The 18,927-nt window shown below is 42.6% G+C and overlaps 2 protein-coding genes across 4 annotated transcripts in view; one reads left to right on the top strand and one right to left on the bottom strand.

The window, feature by feature from the left end:
- The first annotated feature begins 2,657 nt into the window (after positions 1-2,657).
- ACTA2 (actin alpha 2, smooth muscle) lies at positions 2,658-15,061 on the top strand. Its single transcript, XM_077821118.1, has 8 exons — positions 2,658-2,789; positions 5,166-5,294; positions 7,183-7,293; positions 8,691-8,775; positions 8,869-9,030; positions 9,287-9,478; positions 12,600-12,781; positions 14,918-15,061. The coding sequence occupies exons 1-8, from the start codon at positions 2,661-2,663 to the stop codon at positions 15,059-15,061; spliced, it is 1,134 nt and encodes a 377-aa protein (XP_077677244.1). The 5' UTR covers positions 2,658-2,660.
- A 2,902-nt stretch (positions 15,062-17,963) lies between these two features.
- STAMBPL1 (STAM binding protein like 1) overlaps positions 17,964-18,927 on the bottom strand; it is a 40,728-nt gene continuing 39,764 nt past the window's right edge. For all 3 annotated transcript variants that reach the window (XR_013346708.1, XM_077822710.1, XM_077822711.1), the window contains one exon: positions 17,964-18,263. Coding sequence is in view for 2 of the 3 variants with exons in the window: in XM_077822710.1 (XP_077678836.1) it covers positions 18,207-18,263 (57 nt within the window). In the remaining variant the exon portion in view is untranslated. The remainder of the gene's footprint in view (positions 18,264-18,927) is intronic.

Raw genomic sequence — 18,927 nt, 5'->3', positions numbered from 1 at the left:
GTTTGACAGATTTCAGGAGGACTTTTACTAACAAAGAAAAAGCAGAAACTGTTCAGGAGGATGTATTATTCTTCCGTAGCTTGTCCTATATTTCATATTAAAATTGTACTGATAAACATTTTATATTTTATTGCCTTTATATTTAAGATATTTTACAGTCTTAGAAAAAGTGTAGTTCTACCAAGTCATTTCACCTGTAACATCAGCAGTAAAATAATATTAAAAGGTATATTTAAAATATTTACATGATTGAAATTATGAGAGTGTTCTTATTTAAACACACTGGGCCAAATTCACCCCTGGCATATCTGCTTTGGATTCAATAGATTAAATTGGCCAGTTGGATCTAGCTATAGGATGGGATTCAGTTTACGGTTTCTCATAGATGTGTCTTAGTGCTGTAGACTTACTGTACATTGGCATGCTGGGTTAGAAAAGGTTATTGGGAGTATGCTTTTAAATGTGCTAAATATGTGAAAGATCGTGATATTGGTAGCTTGCATGATATGATGATGATGATGTCTGTTTACACAGAAAGCTACCCATTGTGTAAAACGCCAAGCATTCTATATAAGAAATGGATTACAGATAGAATGTTTCTTATGCGTTTGGAATCTTTTATCAGTCTTGTGCGGGGAGGTTCTGGGATCAGTTTTCTCTCTCTCTGAACAGAAAGCATGCAGCAACAAGGAGGCTAACAACTAAATCCATGTTTTAATCACCTGAGATGTATAGTGCATGTTTACCTTATTCCACAATGTTGTGTTAATTGCTACCGTAGAATGTTACTGCTGCACTCCATGGCAGTCCTGAGCTGTAAATCAGTGTTTGACTGCAGAGAGTCCTGTCTGAAATCATTCAGCTTTGATTTCTTCAACTTTGGTGCTTTATTACTAAATATGGTTTTCATTTAGAGTCCCCTAAGCTCAGAAATGTAGCATTTCCTTCTCCCTTCCCCCAAGTGATTTTTGGCACAGCACTAGTTTGCCTTGGTTTGAGCAAACCCCCTGACCTCGAACTCTGTTCCAAAAGCAGACTTTTGAGAGTCTATTTCCTAATTAGGAAATGATTTGTTCCAAACTGGGCTGTTCATGCATGGTAGATAAGTCGTACTCCATTAAGTGAATGCTTAAACACAAATAGCTCTTGCCCCTAAGAAATGCATAATTGTGTACAACTGTAAAACGCCTCCTTTTTTCCCCAATACATAAAACCTAGAACATTTCAAGTTAGCATTTATGTATCAACTTTTCTGCTGGCAGCCAGCATCTCTGCAGCATACAGTAGCTGAACTGGGCAGTGTCTCCTGGATTCCTTTTCTGTACAGTGGCAGTACAAATCGCATTTTGGGGGAATTTTCCATTTTTCACTCTTTAGTCTTTTCTGCTGTTGAGGCTACCCAACATGCACTCCCCTTCACCTCAGCAGTGCATCACTTCAACCTGACTCCCACCCTCTCCTACATTTCTACCCCCCGCACCTGCCCCCCCTTTCAGAATTTCTTAATGAGTGTGTGCAGTCAACTGTGTCTCTTCTTGTCCCTGTCTCACTTAACCCTCAACACAGTTTTGAAACACTGAATTCCACATGTAGGCCTTTGGAAGCCAAACAGTGGGCCCAGAGCTATTCAGAGGATTCTCTCTAACAATATGAACTGCTGACAAATGTATCTCTACACAGTACTTGTTTTTCTCATTGATTTCATTCAAAATACTTCAAAGCATTTTATGTGTCACTTTCCTTACAACATCATTTTAGAAAAGGAACTAATTTTAGTGGTATTTAATCCATTTGGGAACCATGGCAAAATAACCATGGATAGTAGCAGAGAGTGATCTTCTAGACAGCTTTGGAATGAGGCTGCAATGTGTTTTGAGGCTGTTTTAAATGAAGATGCTGTCTATGATTTCCAGCTTTAATTTCAAGGGAGGACATCTTTGCTGAAGCACTAGAATACTGTTTGGAAAGGGGTTTGATTAGCATAATCACTGTCTCTTTTTAAACAAACAAGCAATTGTGTGTATGAAATGAGGTGTTCATCTTAGTGCAGTTTCTAGTGTCCATAACAAAAATGCCACTATTATAATGGTTCCCATCTGACAACATTGTTGGCAAACTCAGGGAAGCCCATGGCAAGCTACCCTCTCACCCTTAGAAGTGTTCATCTAGGGCAGGAGTTTGGCCTGGTGATGGGTAGCACTGGGAAACTTACACTGCCCCTTCCTGTACTGTACCTTTTATCTCTAGAGCTGCCAGTCCAGCACTGAATGTATACACTAAAATATAATTATATGTACCATCCTCAAGCCATTAAAACTCCATCTCTCCAAAGATCAGACTTCCTGTCCTTCAGGGGGAATTCCATTGAATAATATTGAATTCCTGTGAGTTGTTTTGTTTTTGTTTTAAACACCTCCCCTTTCTGCAGGGCAGGTGGAATATGAGGCTCCTGCACTCTGAGATTAACACTCTCTTTTGAATCCCTACACTGTCTGTTAATAATGTTCTTGTTCCTACTGGATGTCATGCTTATCCTGACCATGGCAGGTCCACTTCATGCAGCAGCCCCTGCATTTTGCCTGCAGAATAGTTCCATTGTCTGTGTGTTATTTTTGTAGGGCTGTTTTTGTCTGAAAGGCCTGAGGACGTTGACTTAGAAGATGTGCGAGGAAGAGGACAGCACTGCCCTGGTTTGTGACAATGGATCAGGACTTTGTAAGGCTGGCTTTGCTGGGGATGATGCTCCAAGAGCAGTTTTTCCTTCCATTGTGGGTCGTCCCAGGCACCAGGTGAATTATCAGTTCAATTATTCTGAACACACACATGCGGGGGTGGGGGGGTAAACAGAATGTATTAGAGATAGTAGTGACTCACCTCCTTAAATGTCAACACCATTTCCTCGAGCACCCACTTGTTCCCTGAAAGTACTTGCCAACCCTAGTCCTGCTTAGTTTGAGATCTGATGAGACCACAGAGTCAGGTGCTGTAGCTGCAAGTCATTAATTTGCATGATATTTCCAGATACAATAAGACCAGGCAGGCCCTGCAGGTGTACATGTCTGAGTTATCTCTGATCTGTTGTCTGGTGGGAGAAGTCCTTTTCCTGAAAGTTTTCAATATCCCATCCTTTTTCCCTTAGCTCTGGATCACCCTGTCACTGGGCCCACCGTCTTCTCTGCTTTCCAGTGGTTAAAAAAAATTAGATGTGTGTACAAATGTTGACCACTCTAAAAGCTGGTTGAAAACATGGGTGGGGGTGGAGTTAAAACAAAATGACCAAAAAATGTTGCCAGTTTTTTTCATTGAAATTTAAAAACTTCTGATTTTTTTCACCCAGAACCTTGTTCTGCTTTATTTACTTGCCAGAAAGAATTTCATAAGCTTGGAGGGTGGGGGAAAGGGGTGGTTAGTTCCCAGATAAGTATTTTACAACATAACATTGAACAGGCTGTATCATGTGTGCTAAGGCATTTTTCATCTGAATGCTATAGAATTTACACAGCTTATGAGCCACATCCTTAGCAGCACAAGCTAGAGCAAGCTGCAGGCAGTTACTGTGGTATTGAGGCACCTAGATCACACCTTGCTGTGCTGGCTGCTGGGACTGGGGACTTCAGGATCAGCTTTGGGGGCTCTGCTCCAATCTAGGATCCCTGAGCAATGGGAATCCTCCAGTGGCTAGGTAAATTAGTTTTAGGGTAATTTAGGACTAGGCACCTCATCCTCAGCCCACTGAAGACAATCACAAGGTTCCCATTGATTTCAGGAGGCTTTGGATCAGATTCTAGTACAGTAACACTGTAAGGAGAGTAAAGCTACCCTAATGTAGCCCATGATCTGACCATGTAGCTGAAAGTGTTCACACTCTTCCTGGTCTCCTTTTGGAACTATGAAAGAAGCTAACAGCATGGCATTTGAATTCCATCTGTTCTGTGTCTGAGGCAGATTACTTAGAATAAAACAAACTGGCAGCTACTACCTGTTTTGAATCATTTTATGCTTATTATACTGGACAATTCATTGCATGGACTGTTGGGTACCTTGCAATGGTTTAAGTGTTTTGTATCATGGAGAGGATGGGTGAGAAGCTCCGAAGCTAAGTGCCTGAGGCTTCCACAGCATGAGCAAGAGGATGCTGCTGTGCCATCAGAGGCTCCCCCACCCCTGGGGCGAGTTTACGGATGATTCGTTTTTTCTATTTTCTTTTTGCTTTTAAATCGAGGCTGCATAGCGATCATGCAAACAGCGTATGGCATTTTAAGCTCTTTGTGAAAGGGACCCAATATACCTCTACTTACCACAACAGGGCCCAGATCCTGCTTGAGATCTCTGGGCACTAGCATACTGCAAATAATAAATAATAATTCAAATGCCATTTTCAGTAGCCAGTGTACTGATTATATTCATTGTTCAAAAACAGATTAGTCATAATGAAAATAAGTGCTTGCATGCAATTGCATGCAGAATCATCCACATCCTGGATCAGCTCTCAGACTGTCTCACGGAGTTACAGACATCACAAAATCACAAGATCAAAGTAATCAGTCTCCAAGATGGATCAGTCTGAGAAGCAAAAGGGTTGGAGTATGTAATTATCATGCTCTGACAAGAACACAATACAGTAAAAGCAGCCAACTGTATTTACATTTTCAAAATTGCCAACATTTTTAATAGCTAGCGATAGCCGTTCTTCCACTCTGGAAAATACAGCCAAATATAGCCCTTGGGTAAATTTGAAAAATGTAGTGTTCATTATTTACCACTAAATGGCACTATGTAGAGTTTTTTCTCTCCAGAGATGTATTTGGTTGAGTGATAGTTTCTTCCATGACTACTACTTAGGGATCAAATTATTATTTAAAAATCCATCTTTAATTTCTCTACATTGTATTGGTGATTTTTATATTTAGGCTTGTGTTGCTTACTCTACATACTTAATTATAATAAGAACATGAACTCCAGAGCTTTATAATATTGTAAATAAACGAACGATGTAATTTTTGCATTAAAGATAAAAGTAATACTCCCAAGATTAGTAGTCAATGAATGTTTTGTAAACTTGCTACCAGTGTGTAAAATTGCATATGTTTATTTCACAGTTAGTGTTCTGATTGCTTCTTAGCACCTCTCACTGAGATAGTCACATTCTTTATGTAATTTATTAGGGCGTGATGGTGGGTATGGGTCAAAAAGACAGCTACGTAGGGGATGAAGCTCAAAGCAAGAGAGGTATCCTGACTTTGAAATACCCCATAGAACATGGCATCATCACAAACTGGGACGACATGGAGAAGGTATTTAAACATTTTGTTTACATAAGTCACCAGTTAGACATAATTACTTGGGTGCAATAGCGAAAGATTAGAAAGTAATTTGAAAGTTGAAGTGTCATGCTATCCAGCAGTATTGTATTTTATTTTTGAATATTGGAGCTGATCTAGTAATAATTAACATATATTCAGCACCCCAGAGCTAATGAGTGTTACTTATTATTTTACTCTCTAAGGTGACGTGTAAACCTGGCTAGTTATTGTAAGATATGTGAATACTATATCCATTTTGTAGATGGGGAAGCTGAATCAGAGAGGTTGACTTGAGTAAGGCCACATGTGTCCCGATCGTGCAAAGCATTTAAACTCACCCATGACTTTGAAGTCAGTGGGACTACTCATGCGAGCTATGTTATGCATATGCTTAGCAGGACTGGGGCCCTAATGAGTCAATTGCAGAGCCACCATTCAAATCCAAGACTTAGTGCCTCTAGAGCCAGGTCTGTTGCCACAGACTGTTGAAACTTATCTATAAGATGCTGATGATGTAGCTATTTAAAGTAGTTCTACAGAACTAGAGCAGTTCGGAACTGTGCAAGCAGTACAACACATCACAAAAGTGCTCAGGCCTAGACAGAAGTGTTCCTATTGGCTTTAACAGCAGAAGGATCAGCGCTTTAGCAAGATAGTGACACTTCCCCAATCCAAAAGCCCAAAGTGCAAACTGATCTGTGACCACCAATGCTTTGGAAACAATTATATATATGTAAAATTCAATACAAAGAAATAATATACAAGATGTTACTGTTCATCAGAATGTTAACTCCCTCACTGTAGCTGACTTGGCCCAAGATTTTGTGTTTGGGAAGAATGAGAGTTAATAGTGGGAAGGCAATAGATAACAGGATTTCTTTTTTTTTTTTTTAAATCCTGTTAACTGAATCTGTTTGGAATAAAAGCAAATTGCTTGTGGAGCTAGTTATGAATTCCAAGGAAACAACTGACCTCAGAGAAATTCTACAGACAAGCATAGGACATATCCACCCATGAAATCTAGTCTTTTCCATCTAGGAAACAGTTTTCAGTAGTCCTGTTATCTACTGAACACTATTACAGAGCCATGCAGATGTTATAGATAGAGGCCAACACCAAAGACACATTGAGGAATATTGGGAAACTGGATTTATTTGCTGATAGAACTTTTGAGGAGTCTGCCCCAGGTCTGAAGGGCCAAATTCATTGGATCCTAAGGTGTGTCCGATTTTACTGATGTTGCTCATTAGAAAGAGTCACAAAATTATTGTAGCAAAGAACAGTGTGTAAACACAAAAACTGATCATTGCCTGTATGGATGCCACTTTTATTATAATTCATTCCACCTACAAAGAGTCACACTGCAGTCTCTACGTTGCTTATGTAAATCTATTTTCATGGACCTTTTCCCTTTCCATCTGGAATGAGAGGTTTTCTTCACTTCTCTAAATGGACAGATGGCTAGTGTAAAAAAAAATAATTAATCCAAACCAAACTGTGATCCAAGTTATTTCAGTGGATGCTGTTTCACTGTACATTTTTCTCCAAACCAAAAACAACATAAAGGTCTTTATCTGCTTTTTGAAGCTCAATGTATTTATTTTGTGTTAACTTAGGAGTCCCCAAACTGATTTTCAATAAGCAAAACATTATTAGTGGTAAAACCTGAGGTAGGTTGCAGGTGCTGATCACTTAGCTTTTCGCTATGAATTCAGGCATGTCCATCCGGGATAACTGCATGTCAGATACTGTTGGCCAATTTCTGGTGCTAGAAGCACTTGTAGCTGCGGGGCACGGTATGTGGCTGGAAGTAACTGCTATGCTTATGGACTGTTGGTTGCTGATGTTTCTTCATTTTGCCTTTTCTTATTGTCTCCAGATCTGGCATCATTCTTTCTACAATGAGCTGCGTGTTGCCCCTGAAGAGCACCCTACTCTGCTTACTGAGGCTCCATTGAATCCAAAAGCCAACCGAGAGAAAATGACCCAGGTAAGCATACCAGTATCTGAATATAGTATGGTCATTACTAGCTATTTAGAAAGGCCAGAGTGCTTCCCTTCTATGCAGAGCAAATGACAGATGGGCGTGCCAGGTAAATTAAGAGACAAGCAACAAGGATAAATTTTCATACCTAGAGAATCACATGAACAGAGATCACCCACATCAAAGCTCCCCAGTAAGTCAATTAAATTAATGAAATAATGTTTAACCTCGTAGGAGAAAGAGTAGCAGCCGTGTTAGTCTGTATTCGCAAAAAGAAAAGGAGTACCTGTGGCACCTTAGTCTCTAAGGTGCCACAAGTACTCCTTTCCTCATAGGAGAAAGAGCATTCAGAGTGAAGGTATTACTGTACTCATTGTCTGCTGTGCTAAAACGCCAGTAAAACCTAGTCACTTTTGGGTTAATATGTACCACAGGTCGTACAAATTTAGAAACTGTAGTTAGGGTTGAATATAAAGTAGTAGCCAGAGCTCTGAATTTCTATCCTTTGCCCTGGTTAAGTTAGATTTCCTAACCATATTTTTCAAAAGCTATAATATGGTGAAAATTCCAGGACCCAAGCCCCTTTCTGACACTGTAATAGCATTGAGAAGCTTCCTCTGAAATCATTTCAATCTTTGTGGATTCTGTATCATTTTTATATGATCATTACAGTTAGACTCACAACAATTGTACATCATATGTCATTGATATTCATGATAATAAAATAGTTATGGAAGGGAGGGCAGGGGTGCTAGTTGTCAAATTGTTGTTTGTACTATTGTTGAAACAGTGTTGGTCCCAGGATATTAGAGAGACAAGGTGGGTGAGGCAATGTCTTTTGTTGGACCAACTTCTGTTGGTGCAAGAGACAAGCTTTTCAAACGCTTTCAAAAGCTTGTCTCTTTCACCAACAGAAGTTGGTCCAATAAAAGACATTGCCTCACCCACTTTGTCTGTCTAGTTGTCAAATTTACCATGTTTCTGTAGTTTAAACTTTTTTTATTAGGTCATTGAACCAGCCTATACAAGCTGCCACATTTCAGCATTTAAATCCTTTTTTTTTTTTTTTTTAAAGGAAAGGCTATTTTAAAAAAGAGTAGTGGGTTTTTTTCCACTCAAAATTCTGATCTCAGCTATTTGATGAAAATAAAATACTATAAGTGATGCTGTGTGTGTGTGTGCGAGAGAGAGAGAGAAAATGCACACGAGAACAAATCCAGAATAGTTGGTGCCCTAGCCTACATATATAGAATTTATACAGAATACCACTTGATTTTCTCCCTTCCACTGCTTGCCAATAATCTGTACTAACCCCCCCTTTTCCTCTCTCTAATGAGTTACTTATTGTTTGTAATTTTAAAAAATGATTATAGCTACAATGATTTGCTATTGTTACATTTCAGATAATGTTTGAGACCTTCAATGTACCAGCCATGTATGTAGCTATTCAGGCTGTTCTGTCCCTCTATGCTTCTGGACGTACCACGGGTATGTGACTTTGGGATCTTTGGGAAGGGAAAATGTGAAGTTTAAAAAAATGGGAATCTGAGGTCAACTGACATCTGTACTGCTTTCTCAAAGGGATTGTACTAGACTCTGGTGATGGTGTCACCCACAATGTGCCAATCTATGAAGGCTATGCCCTGCCCCATGCCATCATGCGTCTGGACCTAGCTGGCCGAGACTTAACCGACTACCTCATGAAAATTCTCACTGAACGTGGCTATTCCTTTGTGACTACTGGTAAGGACAATAGTAAATTAGAAGATTTGCTTAATATGTAAAATTCCTGATAGCCTTAAAAGATCAGTGGTTGTTCTTAGAGCTGCAGCAGAAGCATAAAGAAATTGAGCAGAATATAAAATACCCACCCAGCATTACTAAGAGAGAATTTATTTTCACAAGTTGTTTGGAAGAGCTGGTGGGGTAAAGTGATGGACAATCTGTTAAAATGCATGAATCTTTAACTCCCATTCTAAAGTCTGAGTCCTGCCAACAGCTGAACGTGAAATTGTCCGTGACATCAAGGAGAAGCTGTGTTATGTGGCCCTGGACTTTGAAAATGAGATGGCCACTGCTGCTTCTTCCTCCTCTCTGGAGAAGAGCTATGAACTGCCTGATGGGCAGGTGATCACCATAGGTAATGAGCGTTTCCGCTGCCCTGAGACCCTATTCCAACCTTCCTTCATTGGTAAGTTAATTGATTTCTTCTTTTGGTAAATTATGTTAATAGCTCATCCCTGTGCTCCTTTAATTCCTAACCACACCCTGCTCCACATTCGTTTAAGTAGACTACAGCATACGATGCCTATAGATGCATATGTTCTAGTATATATTTTCAGTTAATGTGGGTCTATATTATAACAGCACCATTCATGCAAAGGAGTTTAATGTCAAGTCACAGTTCATCAGCTAAGTAATATACACTTTCAAAATAAAAACAAAAACTACTCATTCCTCTTCTCCTAGATAGAGATCAGCATCGTTTCATGTATTGTACAGTCAGCTACTGTGCTTTAATAGCCTTGGACCAACAAGTCACTCCCCAGCTCATTAGTAGACAATGTGAAAGCTGATGCATGTTAAGGAGCCAAATGTAATGCTTAAAAAAAAACGTTGAAGGGTCTAATTCAGATCTGCCTTAAATGGGTGAACTACCCCTGGGGTCCTACCCACCACAGCAGCTCAGAACTTGGTCCGAAGATTTTATTTCTGCTTTGTTAGGATCATTGTTCATTGATCATTGCTTCCCTGGGACTCTGTGCACTTCCTATAAATCATAGATACCACTGGAAATTCAAAATTCACTTCTGTTTTCCATTTGTATCCTTGGACCATTAAATGGAAGCTGTGAATACCTGCTCTTCTGACCCTTCCTGGTCTCTCCAAATGCCCTCTGCTCAGGTCTCAGGTTTAAATCTCTCTTGGGGTGGAACCACGTGATTCTTCCACTCTCAGAACAGGCCCTGGGCTGTGCTCCCCAGTGATCAGCTGTGATTACCTCAGCAGATGTGACTTATGTTCAGCACCTGCTAGTCTGTTCTCTCCAGGAGCAATGACAGTGGTACCCAGTAACCAAGCAGCCTCCTTAAAGCAAAGTAGTATTTATTTAGAACAAAACCATTTAAGAGAAATTAGGTCTGTCAGCAATACTCAGACTTGATGAATGTCTTGCTTACCAGGTATCTATCCATCTTCCACACGGGGATCCTGGTCTTAGCTTCCTATAGACCCCTAAGGCCCAAAGGGTCTGGATGACATAGTCTGTTCCCTTAACTCACAAAAGAATGTCACTCCCCTCTGCTTCGAGGAGAATCCATTTAAAAGCGGTTCATTCTTTTGATTACCCTCCTTCCCAGAGAGCAAGCTATTTAATTGTTTATAGAGCTTTGATATGTATGTTCCCCCACATTGGCAAAATTGGTGTGTAACTTTGGGTTGGAGACAGGAGGTAGGCTATTGTATTGTAATTTCCCTCTAAATGTTTGCTAGGAAATGGTAAGTTGCGTATATTGTGTTGCTTCCCTGCTTCTTTTTCTCACAGTCCCCTATTAAAGTAGATCAGTACATTCATACAGGAAAGTCTTATAACCCAATATACAACAACTTCCCCTCATTGACCAGAAAATTATTACATCTCCATATTCTTTTTATGCTGCTCATCATAGATTGTAAACTCTAAGGGGCAGGGATCTTCTCACACCTATTTTTACAGCACCTTGCACAATGGGTCCTGATCCTTATCATGGCCTCTAGATGCTACTGTAATATAAATATTGAATGATCATAATTTGCTTTGATTGGATTTGCCCCCTTTTGCTTTTGCTTTCCATAACTACCAGAGGACAATTAGTTTATTGGCAAGAGATTCATGCACAGAGCAGATTTTAAGCAAAATTGGAGAATACTCTTGGAAGGTGAGTATTGAATTTGTAAATACGAAGATTCACACAGGAAACCTGGTGCTAAGAATTACTCATCCCATCAGGGAACAGAAACAGCAAAGTAATATAACCATATATTTAAAAAATAGCCAAGGAAGGCTGTATTTCCTCCCAGAGGTGTTCTTTAACTAGGAAGTGTCACTATTGGTGGATATTAGGAAAAACTTTTTCACTAGAAGGGTGGTGAAACACTGGAATGCGTTACCTAGGGAGGTGGTGGAATCTCCTGCCTTAGAAGTTTTTAAGGTCAGGCTTGACAAAGCCCTGGCTGGGATGATTTAGTTGGGGATTGGTCCTGCTTTGAGCAGGGGGTTGGACTACATGACCTCCTGAGGTCCCTTCTTCCAACCCTGTTATTCTATGATTCTGTTGTACTTTCAGTGTGCTAATAGATGAAAGGAAAATGACACTTTAATTCTTATGTACACTGGCTGTCTAAACCGGAGTATATTTGGCGCCTGTGCCTTAGGAAAGAGGCATTAGCACCGTGTCATGCTAGTGAACAGACATGAGTATAGGCTGCCACGAAACCAAATGGAATCACCTGTAGGTCTTGTGAGAGGGCAGGATTCCCAACCAGCAATAATTGTTGCATCCGATGAAGTGAGCTGTAGCTCACGAAACCTTATGCTCAAATAAATTGGTTAGTCTCTAAGGTGCCACAAGTCCTCCTTTTCTTTTTGCGAACACAGACTAACACGGCTGCTACTCTGAAACCAGCAATAATAGTGTTACACACCTAACGTTCCTAGGACATACATAGGCTAGCCCAGCTCTGAGGTGATTAGTTTTTCTAAAACCAAGATTTCAGTAAAGCTGTAAGGAATTCTTATAATCCGTTTGAAATTGGATGGAAAATTCTAATGGCGACTCTACTCCTCTTTCATTCCAGACCCTTTGGTTTCTTGTTTGAAACAATTACACAAGCAATCTGTGCCCCAAATAACTGCTGACTTCTGGCCTGGTCTACACCTAAAAATTAGATCAGCCTAGCTACATCACTTAGGGCTGTGAAAATGTTCACACCCTGTGTGACCTAGGTAGGTTGACCTAATCCCCACTGTAGATGCAGCTGGCTTGACAGAAGAATTCTTCTGTTGACCTAGCTCCCACCTCAGAAAAGTGGATTAACTACATCAATGGGAAAACCCCTTCCGCTGACACGGGAGTTGTCTACACTGCGGCACCACAGCCGCACCGCTGTAGCATAGACATATTCTAAGTAGTTTAGCCGGCAGCAGAATGACTCTGCACAAGCCTTGGAGACTGGTGCCTTCTGAACAGCAGCTTCTATTCATTTTACTTAACAGGGTGAAGACTACGTACTCACTTATGGCTTATTCTAAACCTTCTGCTATTTTTTCACAGGCATGGAGTCTGCTGGCATTCATGAAACTACTTACAACAGCATCATGAAGTGTGATATTGATATCAGAAAGGACCTTTATGCAAACAATGTCCTGTCTGGTGGTACTACGATGTACCCGGGTATTGCTGACCGGATGCAGAAGGAAATCACTGCTCTGGCTCCCAGTACGATGAAAATCAAGGTACAGCACAAGTATTTGTAGGCAGATTTTTGCAAAAATGTGTGTGTGGGACGGTGGGGTTCAACTCTTTCATGTGCATGTTTTCTCAAGTAATCACCCATACATACCCTGCTTGCTAGCAAAAGGCCAGTTTTGCCACCCTGATTCAAGATGAGCTGTACCTTACTCTGGGCTAGACTGTAACTGTATAATCTGCCCTGAGTAAGGGGTGGCAGGTAACTGCATTGCCTCAAAAGGAGAGCAGAGAATGAATTGTGACTGAATTCCAGTTCCTCCCTTGATCCCGGCATGGAGCAAGTTACTTCAGCCCTTTCTGTGTAGGAGCTTACTCCCCCCATGTGCCTGGCCAGTGACTGTCACATGCCAGATTGGGCTCTGTCCAAAGCACAGCCTGAAGATGTGGAGCTGCCCTTTAAACCCAATAACCTGGTAGTTATTGCGGGATGTGGGATTGTGGGAAATGGGAGACCTAGGTTCAAATCCTCTTGCCTGATGTAGAGTAGGGACTTGAAGCCAGGTCTTCCACCCCTCAGGTGAGAGCCCTAACCACTGGGCGATGGGATGTTCTGGGGTGGCTCTCTCTGTCTCGCCTGTTGAAGACATCCCAATGACTATTTAAAGATTTCATGCCGAGTGAAGCAGGGGCTGGAGCTGGGGTCTCCCAGGTCCCAGTGAGTGCCCTAAGCATCAACTATCGAGTCAATCTTGCTCTCTCCTCCAGTGGATATTTAAGTATTTTATACAAAGTGGGGCAGCTTCCACGGGAGGGATTGAGACCTACCCAGCATACTCAATAAACCAGTAGATAGAGCACTCACCCGGGTGCAAGCCCCTGCTCTACAGAGAGGGGATTTAAATCCAAGCCTTCCACACCCTACATGAGTGCTCTAACCACAGGGCTATTGAGGGGAGGTTTTTATCCAGCTTTTTATCGTCCTCTGTTTTTCCTAAGAAAGGGCTGGCCTGGCTCAGGCACCTGATTCCAGGAGGGGATTCAAAGCTGAGAATCCTGACTGGAGGGAGGTGCTGCCCTCCTGTGTGGAGTTAGGTACCTAACCCTTTTGAGGGTCAGGGCTTAGGCAACACCCAGTTCCCCAGCATTTTGCACTGGCTAGCCTAGGCCGTTCATTCTTCGCTTGCTGGATTCTATGAATCTCTTTGTTAGGGGACAAACTCTCCCCCTGCACTGTGCAGGGAGCCTGGGTGCCTAAGCCAGGGTTGTGAATTCCAATGGTGGCAGGGCACCTAACAGTTAGGTGCTGTAGTGACCTTGTGAATCCCACTCTCAGGGACTTTTGAAAATTTTACTCAAAGTTAACATGTTTCCCACTGATGCCAGGAGTCTAAAGACTCAAAGACACAGCTATTGCTTTCCCTGGGATTTGATCAGGCCCCTACTCAGGAGGGCCAGAAGTGCTCTAGAAGTGTGGGGTGGAGCCACCAGTGCCCCAACTGTGGCCCCGCCCCCACTCCTCCCCTTTCTCCTGGGTCCCTGCCCCACTCTCTCTTCCCTGAGGCCCTGCTCACTCCTCTCTGCTCCCTCCCCCACCCGTCTCTTGCCCTTAAGGCAGGTAAAAAGTGATGGGGCCATAGCCTCCTTTTTTCCCCCTCCCCCCATTCTGGTGCCCCTGCCCCTTCTCCAGGCATTTTCCAACCTTTTCTTTCTGCTGATCACTTGCTAAAAAAAAGTTCCTTTCCTGTCATCACAATCCCTCGGCTCTTGAAATATCACAATCTCCCTGCCATGAAGGAAATGGTTCCACAAACCACAGTGTGAGAACCACTGTCCATCCCTCTGCACTTGCACGATTGTCCCTTAATATATTTTCCAATCCATTAGCCAGTTTGGCTTTAAATGTTTCAAGGGTTGTAGCTTCCCCTGCTTCCCAGTGCTTGCAGTCACTGGTACTGCTTTGACGGGGAGGGTGCTCAAATTCTCGGTCTCAGCTTGGCTCAGACTATCCCCTGACTATGAAATGTTGGACCGGAGCTCACACGTGAGTGGCCTAATGAAATGTGAGCGATGCCACTGCAGCTTTTCCAAAGGGGTTCCATTAACATCAAGTCTCATTGTTAAGTCGGTTTGTCACCAAACATGTTTACCCCATAACACAAGGTGGTATTGTTCTTTAACAGATCATTGCTCCTCCTGAGCGTAAGTACTCCGTCTGGATTGGTGGCTCGATTCTTGCCTCCCTGTCCACCTTCCAGCAGATGTGGATCAGCAAACAGGAATATGATGAAGCTGGCCCATCCATTGTTCACCGCAAATGCTTTTAATCTGCTTATCTGTATATGTATTTTTCAGCACATTGCTGTCAATGTATTCAGGAATAAATACGTTCTTATCATTTCATTCCAAAATCTTTCATAATAATGGCTCTGATTGGTTATGATGTATTTTTTGAATAAATAGTAAATATGCATCTAGTAACCTCTTTTATTTTACAAAAGGGCGTGTGTGCTCTCGGGGAGGCTTCTGAACTGGTTTCATCTTCATTCAACAGTGGTAATAGCAGAAAACACTTACGTACCTGTCCCAGCCTTATTCACATTTAGGCACCTAAAGAGAAGACCTGATTTTCAGAGGTGCTGAGTAGCCCCAAGTAGAGCCATCGATTTGGTGTCATCACAACAAGGTGTAGTCTGCTTCTGGTCTCACACCACACTGTAGCTGTTAGTATTATTGATTGATACACACAGGCTTTGTGGGGGGACTGACCCATTCTTTTAGCATCAGTGGTGTGCATGTGTGTCAGTCAAAGCAGGGGAATTGCTCAGAAAGATACTGGCAAGGTATTGTCTCCTCCCCAGGAGCCTATTTCTGCAGTGTCTAAACTATGGCAATCAGGGTGACCTGGAGCGTCAATTCAGACCCGATCACGAGGTGGCTGGACTGACACAGCATTATTACTTTAGTGCTGTGATTTTTGGCTACCTCTACAGCAAGCAATATAGGTTAATTGCATAACATTTCCTTGGGCTCACAATCTGAACAGCTAAAATGATGGGTGGTTCTCCATTTCCTTTTGGTGAATTTTATTTGCAGCTGATTTTTGACTATTGTTTTAGATAATGGAATAAAAGTTTACCAATTTTATTCTCACTGGATCTGAGGACTCTCAAGCCTGAGTCAGTGACGCTGTCAGGAAGGTGCCTATGCAGGGGTATTAAATAGCTGTGGCGATCTCAGGCTATTAGTAAGGCAAGGTGGGTGAGGTGTGGCTTTTATTGGCCCACCTTCTGCTGGGGCCCAAGAGAGTCTTTCAAGCTGACGCAGAGCTTGTCTTCAGGTCACGCCCCTGTGTAAGCTCAAAAGTGTGGGGCTCTCACCAACACAAGGTGGTCCAATAAAAGACGGTACCGCCTCAACCTTGTCCCAGGACCGTACATACTGAGTTTGTCAGATACTGGTGACTACATTTCTCAGCAAGTGCCAGGGAGCACCTATAACTGGGCCTTACAATGAAGTTGGGAACAATAACTCCATAACAGGTGGTCCTTAAAGGGCACATCTTTTTTGTTGTTGTTTTGTTTTTTGCAAAGCCCATCATCAAACAGAACCGTGGCATACAGAGTGACTAACTTGCTCTCTCTCTCTCTCTCGCTCATGGATCCAGATTACTTTCTATTGTTGCTAACCTTCATGCCCCCTCGCCTACCAGACCCACTTGTTAGTCTCTTCCAGCTGTTAGGTCTAACCTGTCTGGGACAGGGGCTGTCACTATGTTTGTACAGCATTTAGCACAATGAACTTTATCATAAGGCAGGCCATCCTGGAGTCCCCCTTGGTGGTTAGGTGTGACACCACAGACAAGCACTGCCTTGATTTCCCCTCACATGGGGTATAAAGACCTTTAAATAATGTGAGTGCCCCCTTTTGGAGGGGGCTCATTGGTTGATAGCTAGTCCATTTTACATGGGAGACCGTGGCAGTCTTAATTCTGTCTGTCCCACATGAGTCCACTGTGCTACTCTCTCCAGGCCCTGCCCCCTCTGGCTACTCTTGATTCAGGCCTTTGACCCTGGAGGCAGGTCTGTACGTGGGTAGAGTCCTTCTTTGGAGTCATGCATCTGTGGTGGACTGTCAATAGCTGCTGTTCTGTGTGGCAGCATCTCTCAGCTTCCTGACACTGTCTAGGGGACCACCTTGGGCTGACAACTTCAGCCCTGCCTCTATGCATCTCCCCTCTCTACAAGCAGCTTTTCTAGTTGCTGCAGGCTGGGGTGCACCCCAGCAAGCTCTCTGGGGATGGCTAAGCGGCAAAAAAACCCACCCACAGCTGTTTGTGTCAGCTGATGTGGGTTCATGGGGTTGGGCATGCAGGCCTGTAACTGCAGTGTAGATTTTCAGGCTCAGGATGGAGCCTGGGCTCTGAGACCCTACAATCGGGGAGAGCCACAGAGCCAAGCCTCCAGCATGAGCCCAATCAGCTGCACTGAACTTTTACATGCCCTACTATCCCAGCCCAAATGATGGGTCAGCCCCGGGGTGTTTATGACAGCATAGACATATCCTCTGCTGACGGGAACTCACCCTCTATGCTCCCCGCTCTGCCCTTATAAGAGCTCCCCTTCACAGGTGTCTCGTGTTTCCTTGGAAATCTCCCTCTAACTGAGCTCCAGTAACCTTTATTCGATCCAGGCACTTGTTTTCTAATAATTAACCCTTATACTTAGCAAACTGGTGTAGTCAGTGACTCCCACGTGGGTCAGCAAAAGGCAGTCACTGGCAGACTGGGCCATGACTCCCCTGAAAGGGGCCAATTTTCCCATGACAGGCTCCAAGGTGGTTGGTACTGGAATATAAATGTTAGTATGAAGCATTGCGGAAGGGGCAGGGTCATCTCGATTCTCAGAACAGCTTCTGAGTAGGACTCTGAGAGAAGCAGATTATTTTGTATTCTCCTTCCGCACCTCAACCCTCAGACCCATCTCTTAGCTGCCTCAAAAGTCAGGTTGGGACTCCTAACAGGCCCAGAAGACTGCTTCGTCAGCTACTGGAGTACATCTGACCTAGTCAATCCCTAGACCATACGAGCTGAATACCTCAGCTGACTATGTTCGACGGCCTGTGAAAGGCCTGGGTTCTAGAACACCATTGTTGAAAAATCTGTTGCACAGAAAATAGCTGATGACAGGGAACTTAACAGTCAGTTTTACCAGTGTTGTTGTTTGAAGCTCACTTTATTGTTGTATCATATTATTCAGATACATGTACAGATTTTGTTTTATTTCACTGTGAACGCTGTCTTGACAGAACAAAATAACTTGAAAATGGCAAGAACAATAAATATCAAACCATTAAATCTAAAATGTATAAATATAAAACATCAGTAATTGCTGAAAAACATCATTGGAAAATCCGGCAGCCATTTTTCTCCATGTGGCATCTGTCTGGTAGGCCATTTATCTTCCATCAGCATCACCTCAGATCCAGCACAGTTATTTTTGTTTCTGTCCCAACTACATGTTTACAGATCTGTAAAAGAAATCAACCATTATTCACTGACAGCAGCCGCTGACGGGAATAGATCATGTGAACGTCAGGCAAAACTGCAGGAGCACCAGCTCCAGTTCCAATCCAAATCATAAAAGAGCTATTCCATACCCTGTATGTTCTTTCTGCTTTCTTCTATATGACAGCTACAAAAAAGTTACTTCTGTGTTCCCTGTACTTTCTAAGGTGCTGGGTAACAGCCCTAGATACCAACATTCTCCATTTTGCAATAGAACAGTAGGCCACTGGCAGTACCACTGCAAATTCTCTCATACTGCTCTGCCAACGTTCCTCATCCCTTACCAGCTCTACCACCATGGCAAAACGGGTAGTGCTGACGTTATCTGGATTCACATCTTGAGGTCTTTGCTGAGATTGCTAATAAGAGTGTCAACCAGTGTTGTCAGGATGGTTTTGGAGGGTTGTCATATCCACAGACCTAAAACCCACAAATCATTTCCTACAGGCCACAAGCACCCATTAGGTGGCAGCCACTTTTATTCACTACCAAACTGGGCTGGACTCCAATGAGATTATGTGGTTTGAGGCTTCCTCTTAAGTTTTGAGCCTGTTTTATATAGGCCACAAGTTTTATTGGCTCCCAGGTTTGCCTGTTAATAAGTACAGGGCTAACTTTGCAAGTATG

This window comes from Eretmochelys imbricata, chromosome 7, assembly GCF_965152235.1.
Source record: "Eretmochelys imbricata isolate rEreImb1 chromosome 7, rEreImb1.hap1, whole genome shotgun sequence".
In the NCBI taxonomy this organism is placed as follows: domain Eukaryota; kingdom Metazoa; phylum Chordata; order Testudines; family Cheloniidae; genus Eretmochelys; species Eretmochelys imbricata.
The sequence above is the reverse complement of the archived record's forward strand: the minus strand, read 5'-3'. Positions and strand labels throughout refer to the sequence as shown.

Coding starts and splice junctions, on each gene's coding strand:
- ACTA2 (XM_077821118.1), top strand. CDS start 2,661: ATGTGCGAGGAAGAGGACAGCACTGCCCTGGTTTGTGACAATGGATCA. Junction 2,790..5,165: donor TGGGTCGTCCCAGGCACCAG/GTGAATTATCAG, acceptor GTAATTTATTAG/GGCGTGATGGTGGGTATGGG. Junction 7,294..8,690: donor ACCGAGAGAAAATGACCCAG/GTAAGCATACCA, acceptor GTTACATTTCAG/ATAATGTTTGAGACCTTCAA.